The sequence below is a fragment of the Microtus oregoni genome, unplaced genomic scaffold (assembly GCF_018167655.1).
Source record: "Microtus oregoni isolate MIOR12 unplaced genomic scaffold, Mior012 000052F_000, whole genome shotgun sequence".
Classification (NCBI taxonomy): Eukaryota; Metazoa; Chordata; class Mammalia; order Rodentia; family Cricetidae; genus Microtus; species Microtus oregoni.
Genome location: NW_024543812.1, coordinates 1,882,661 through 1,890,145, shown reverse-complemented (window position 1 = coordinate 1,890,145; position 7,485 = coordinate 1,882,661). Strand labels below are relative to the sequence as shown.

Here is a 7,485-nt window from a genome sequence, read left to right as displayed (position 1 = left end):
AAAATATATTGGTTACAAATTAAAAAACTACTAAAATAACTATTTTCAAAAAACAAATGAATAAGAGAAGTGTTGTAGGATGTCTTACAGCCAGTAGTTACTCACCAATTGGGGCATCACCTCTTATACTATATATGCCTATGTAGAGCATGTGCCTGGCCACTTTCCTGGCCTCTCTCTTCCAGTTGCAGGATTTAGTTTCTGATCTCCATTCAAGCAGAGGATTCTGATTTTTGAGTCTACCCCTAAATAAATAACCATCTATTTCTCAATTCTGAGCTAGTGTAGGATTTCTTTTAAGCATCCTTCCATAGAGAAGTATGAATATTTTCTACAAGTTCCTTCATATATAGTTTGATAAATGACAGTTGGATTCTTATATTTGTTCTTTACTCATTTTTTTGTAAAATATCATTTTGGTTTAAATACAATAGAAAAACATATAAACAGTAGTTAGAAAATAGTGTGGTATTTTATTACTCTTTCAAAATATTTTTTAAATGGATAAACTTTGCTTTATTGCTAATATAAGGAGAGAAAGAGAGGAATGTCCTGGCCAGTATGGGCGACAAACTTCCTGCGACACCAGAAGAGCCCATCTCCCACTTGCTCCTGGAGAATGAAGATGTTCTTGGTCTCCACCAGAGTCTTCATGTAAAGGTTGTCCTTGATAGCAGGGGAATGCTTTTTTCTCAGTATTGCCCTCTGGTTCTTCCTAAGTTTAGCTCTCTTGTTGTTAAACCAGTTCTTCACCTTCTGTTCATCCACATTCATGAGCTCTGCCAGTTCTCTTCGTCTGATGGCGTCTGGGTACTGAGTTTCTTCAAAGACTGCTCGCAGTTCCCACAGCTGTCCAGGCGTGAATATGTATGGTTTCTGGCGAAACTTGAGTAATGGCTGTTCACTGGCTTCGACCATGTTCATGGCCATCTCCAGCTCTTCTTGCTCAATGTCTTGGCTATTACTTATATCCCAGTCCTGGTAGCTGTGGTCGTCTACAGAGCTCTTCTGGCCCTCACAGAACAGATTATTCAGGGCCTCTATGACTCCCTGGTCAAAGCTGCCACTGTTTATCGTGTAGGCCACTGTTTTCTCAGGTTCAGTCATTATTTCTTCCTCATAGAAGTTCACCCGGTAAAAGTCATAGTCGAAGTAGAAGTACTTGCAGGCCATGATCTGAGCGCATCAGAAAGCGCCCCCTTGTGGGTTCTGAAATGGCTGTGTGCCTTGAAGCCCCCTGAGGAACTGTCTGGGATTTCCAGGCTAAAATTGTTACTCCAGACTGCTATTGCTGCTATTGGCTTTCAACTCACAACCCTGGGCGAGGCTCTAGTTTAGGCATACAAGGGGTGGAATGTGGGCACGAACTTGTGCATGGAATAATGACAGTTGCAATAAGTAGTGTTGGGAAAAAAATGAAAAATAGAAATAAATAAAAAAGACTGCTTGAAGGAGAACGCTAGTTTTCTGACTTGCTGGAGAAACAGACCAGCAGTTGGTCCTGAGCTGAGGAGTTTCTTTTAGATCTACGAGCAAATCTTGACGATGCTTGAGAATGCATTTTAAGGTGATTTAGAGGTGGAGGAAGGATATGAATAAAAATAAGATAATTAAATAAACTACGTAATGTGCTGGCTATGTGGGAGCCTAGCCAGTTTGGATGTTCACCTTCCTAGATATGGACGGAGGGGGGAGGACCTAGGACTTACCACAGGGCAGGGAACCCGGACTGCTCTTTGGACTGGAGAGGGAGGGGGAGAGGAGTGGGGGGAGGGGGAGAAGGGTGGGAGGAGGGGAGAAGGGTGGGAGGAGGGGAAGGGAAATGGGAGGCTGGGAGGAGGTGGAAACTTTTTTTTCTCCTTTTCTCAATAAAAAAAAATGAAAAAAAAATAATTTCCAACAATGAAAATGATGCTTCAAATAATAGGTAGCACAAAATATTAAGGTTTATTTAGGGACATATCAAAATGTGAAAATTATGTCTTTCAAAATATTTTGATTAATTTTTCTAAATTAGTATGGGTACCTAAACTAGACTGCTACAGGAACAGACATATCTCATTGTCATGAAAACTCCTAAGTTATTAAAACATTTTAAATACCGTATTCTGTAGTCTTTAAAAGATATGAAGAATGCCTATCTGAAATATATATATATATATGTACATCTAGAAAATCTAACTAACATGACTACAAACTTAACTATTATAGACGATTATCTATTAACCTACATTTCTTAATTATACATTACATTTTCAAATGAACTACACAAACACAATACTTTAATCAAGGGCAGAAATATACAAATGGCAAAATTTGTTGTGTGGAGCGGCAGGGCTGCATCCCCGGCACCCAGCCGCTGCATGGCTAGCTTATGCCCCAAAATAATTACACGGAAACTGTATTCTTTTAAACATTGTCTGGCCCATTAGTTCCAGCCTCTTATTGGCTAGCTCTTACATGTTGATCTAACCCATTTCCAATAATCTGTGTAACACCACAAACTAGTGGCTTACCAGGGAGATCTTAATCTGCTTCTGTGTCGGGTGGGAGAATTATGGCGACTGCCTGACTCGGCTTCTTTCTCCCAGCATTCTTTTCTGTCTACTCTGCCTACCTAATTTTCGGTCCTGTCAAAGGGCCAAGGCAGTTTCTTTATTTAACCAATGAAATTAACACAAAACAGAAGACTCTCCCCCATCAAAGATTGATCTAAAATTTGCTTCAACAAACCAAGATCCATACCAATGAAAATTATTCATATCTATATCATATCCCCCTTTAAATGTAAAATAACATTTATAAACAATATTTGGCAATATGGGTGTAGTTTCTTCTCTCCAAACTGTTTCGTGCTGTATGGAGGTGCAGTTAATCAGGTCTTTCATGCTGTATCCTGTTGATAGGTTCATCTGAGTCAGCAGTTGTGTAAAGTAATTTTTATAGGGTGTTCATGGTGAACTTTCGTGGGGGCATGGTCTATCAAACCATATTTGTCTAGAAGCAATCCACAGGTTCTCATTTTCTGTGAAAGCAAAAAAGAAGAACCTCTTTTCCAAAGAACCATATCCTTAGACCAAAATTCTGAAGTCAAGATACCTATATAATATACATGCTGGATTAGCTTAGCAGCCCATACAATGAAATGTCTCTCTGTACTTAGATCCTTCACAGTCAAAAAATTAATTAAAAAAATATTTACACAATCCACACTCCCTGTGAATTTTCCATTTTTACATGGCTTGTTTTTACTCTATTACTTTACTCTGTCTCTTTAAAAATTTTACCCTTTTTTAAGCATTAACTTTATTTTATGACTCTATATACTCTTTTTCTTCTCTCTCCCAAGCCTATGTACATTTATCCAACACTGTGACTCATTTTTAGGTCTTTTATGGCTTAATCTGTCCTTATTGCATTGTCTGTAATTCTCTACTGTCTAGAAGAGCTTTTAAAATGCTAAGCAGCTTGGTTGCAGCTGCTCTGGTTGTTGGCTCTGCCTCTCTCCAATTTTAAAATGGAGCAAGCACCACCAGTGCTAGCTCTGGGGCTGCCAGGCAGGAGCTGCACTCAGCAGCCCAAGTCCAAGAATAACTGTGCAGCACATAAACCCTTTTTATCTGATTTACAGCCAAATCTGCCATGCAGAGCACTGCGCTGTCTGGAAACATCTCTCTGTATGGCAGCAGAAATCCGTCATGCTCTTCTGCTTGTGGATGCCAAGTAGACCTGATCCTGCTGCCTGCCCAGGCAGGGAGCACTGAGCCACAAGCATGGTCTCAGCCACTTTCCTAACAACTCTAAGGGGCACAGAAACACCCAGGTCCACAAATGCCTTTGAGATGCTTCATAGCCAGAGTTCATGCACAGGAAGCCACGTTTTAAAACCATGCTGCTGAGTCAGGAAAATCTTTCTGTGGCACACTGCCAGCAAACAGCAAAAAGCTGTGTTAAACTCTATTTTTTTCCATCTAGAATTCATTTTTAAGCCCTCTTAGGTTTTACGTGGAGTTAGTTGGCCACGTTGGGCTGCCAGCTGTTACAGACAAGTTGTTTTTACAACTATTCTTTCAAGGAAAACAGTGTCTCATGCAAATAACAAAGTAATAATAGAAATGATTCTTCTGGAGACAACCTCTGTGCATCAGTTTGCAGTAGAAGTGATTTCCATGCATTGAATTGAGCTTTTCATGTTAAATATACAAAAGAGCTATACTCAGGGTTCATAATAATAAATTTAATGCAATCATGACTTAATTCAAAACATAAGTTTCTAATGAAAACTGGCTTACATTTTAGTTATGAGAGTCTGACTCTGAGAAATACAGATGATTAGTATGTTTCAGAGCATACTAGGGCACATTGGTACCTTTCCTGATTTTTGCTACTATACAGTTTGATTCCCTCATTTGTATTATGTGATAAATCTAAATATCAACACACAAAAAGGCAAAATTAATTAATTATGAACTCATTCTGGCCTTGTATGTTTGGTAAAATATTACAGATACATAGGTACCTGATGACCACACTTTGAAAGATAATCTCCGTTTACTAGATAAACTATACAATTTTATACAGACCACATATACCTTTACATTTTTGATTTCTAACTTTACCTCAAAACTTACATTTTATCAATAGTGAACTTGTTAAACTAGTGGTGTCAATAATTCTGATATGTATTTAGTCTTGGCTAAATTTCATTCATTCTTGAATCTCTGCTTTCTAATAAATCTTCCAGTTTCCTTGATGCAATGTGATAAATAGTGTCATTTTTCATGCTTTTTAAGACACTTTTGACATATGCTATGAATGTAAATATATTCAATAAATCTTTAAAGATTCTTCTTGAAGACTGTCCAATCTGTGTACTCCTTTATATATTCTTAATATTTCTATTACACATTCATGTCACTACTGTATTTTTATATCATTACCCTGTTCTACCACACAAAAGATTATAACTTTCTTTTGAGAATAAATTCTACATAGTTTCATGTAGATGGTTGTAAGACCTCTACCATTCTAAGCATAGGTTTTCAAAAATCACTGAATGGATGCAGCATTTTATATAAAATATGAACATCCCAATAAAACATGTTTGTGTTAAATTTTTACACCAGTAACACAAGCAGATTTTCAACTTAACATGGCATTCAACTAAACATTTAAATTATATTTTTGTCATCATTCAATACCCATTCAATTAATATATGAAAAGGCTATTTTTTCTTGCCTCTGTATTTCTTGATAGAGGAAAGAAGATTCATTGTTTATAACATATATATGTATATATATATATATATATATATATATATATATATATATGTTTGTGTGTGTGTGTGTGTGTGTGCTTGTGTGTTGGTATGGCAAGTAAATATGTGGGTTTGGAATCAATGAATTTTTGACCTGACATCTTCCACATAATACCTATGAGACCTTAGCAAAATCATTTATTTCATCTGAGGCTCAGTAGAAACAATATGGAGACAATAATTCCTGTTTAGAAGAGGTAATTCAGGGTCAGATATGAATACACTCTAATTTGTAATTGGTAAGGTTTCTCTGAGCACATAAGCTTTCTAGGGATCTTATTTGTAGACTAATTCCATTTGCCATCTCATCCCAAAGACTTTTGATTTTAAAATTATATCTTTAACCTTTTGAGTTAAAAAATGTATGATAATATAATTACAACATTTTCCCTTCCCTCTCTTCTTTCCAAATCCTTCCATATTTCCCTCCTTGCTCTTTTTCAAACTCAGGGCCTCATTTTTTTTTATTAATTGTTTGTGTGTATGTATGTGTGTTTGATAAATGAGTCTTTCTATGTCCCACCAAAACTCCCAAATAACAGCACAGGGACTTATTAATTACAAAACTTTGGCCTTAGCTTAGGCTTGTCCCATTTGCTCTTATAACTGAAATTATCCTGCTTTTCTTAATCTACATTTTACCTATCTTTCATTCTATATGTCCAACTCTGTCCATGTTTCCTTTGTGTCTCCTCCATGATTTGATTTCTCCTCCTTTTCCATTCTCTCCCTGGACATCCTGCCTATATCGCCTGCTTAGCAATTGGCCAATCGGTTCTTTATTAAACCAATAGCAACAATATTTCTTCACAAAGTGTATAAATATATCACAACATTTCCCTCATTATGTCTAAATAAAAAGGAAAAGTCTTAACTCTAACATACTAAAATTATATAAAGTAAGAAAAAATAAGGCTAAGAATTAAATTGATGATGTCCAGTCAATTTGTATTTGGTATATTTGGAGAAAATGCTGTATTTTCTATCATAGTTTAGGCATTTAAATTTTTATACCTAAATGTTTCAATCATAACTTGCATTACCCATCCTAAAATTAGCTTTTCAGACCTCAAAACATATTTTTAGATAAACAATTAAAGATTTTAGGTCTCTAAAATTTATAATCTTTATACCCCTTTTATGATGGTATTTTTTGAGAATTTGGTAACAAAGAAAACTATGAACATAATTTTCTAGTCTTCAACCCCATCAAAGACACAAGAAGAATATAATATTGTTTGAATAAACAGGAAGAGTAGGGCAAACAGCTTCCAAAACTACCGAAATGACAAAAAAAGCTGGCTGCCTAGACAGTCACCCAAGGTTTTTTTTTTTTTAAGATTTATTTATTTATTGTGTATACAACATTCCTTCCATGTATGCCTGCAGGCCAGAAGAGGGCACCAGATCTCATTATAGATGGCTGTGAGCCACCATGTGGTTGCTGGGAATTGAACTCAGGACCTCTGGAAGAGCAGTCAGTGCTCTTAACCTCTGAGCCATCTCTCCAGCCCCCAAGGTTTTGTTGTAATGTTGGAGCATCCAACTTTGGCCTTGAACCAAGAATATTTGACAGTTTTCCATGAAGTAGGAAATGTTGAAGGAGTAGCCTACCCTGTCTTGGCAAAGTCTGGCAGTAATTTTCTTTTGAGTGTACTCTTCATCCAGTTTTAACAGTATACATTCAGCAGTCAAGGGAAGTCAGTTTCTTGTTCAAATGTCTAGCTTTTTTCACAAAGAAAGCAATCTACATGGAGCTTCTTCAATGCTTTTATGAAGTAAATTGGTTCTTCAGAAGCAGACATGTCTTGTTGTCATGAAATGCCTTAGATTATTAAAAAAACATCATAGATGCCATATTCTATTGGTCTCTGAAGTGTTTGGAGCCCATCTGTCTATCTAAAATATATCTGTTTGATATTGAAAACATACCTAACATTGATGTGAGATGTCCTTCTATATGCTGCAAATATGTGTTGCTTTTTTTGGTTGATAAATAAAACTGTTTTCACCTATGGCATGACAGAATATAACTATGTGGGAAATCCAAGAAGAAAAACATAGAGAAAAAATACAGGGTTGGAGAGACAACAGTACTGGCCAGAGAAGCAAGATGTGAGATAACAAGCTATGAGCCTCTTGATAAAAAATTAATAGTAGAAATTAG

The 7,485-nt window shown here is 36.4% G+C and overlaps 1 protein-coding gene across 1 annotated transcript; it reads right to left on the bottom strand.

Moving 5' to 3' along the window:
* Positions 1-522: 522 nt before the first annotated feature.
* Positions 523-1,173, bottom strand: LOC121437325 (rhox homeobox family member 1-like). The gene has a single exon (XM_041637198.1). The coding sequence runs from the start codon at positions 1,171-1,173 to the stop codon at positions 523-525; it is 651 nt and encodes a 216-aa protein (XP_041493132.1).
* Positions 1,174-7,485: the final 6,312 nt, after the last annotated feature.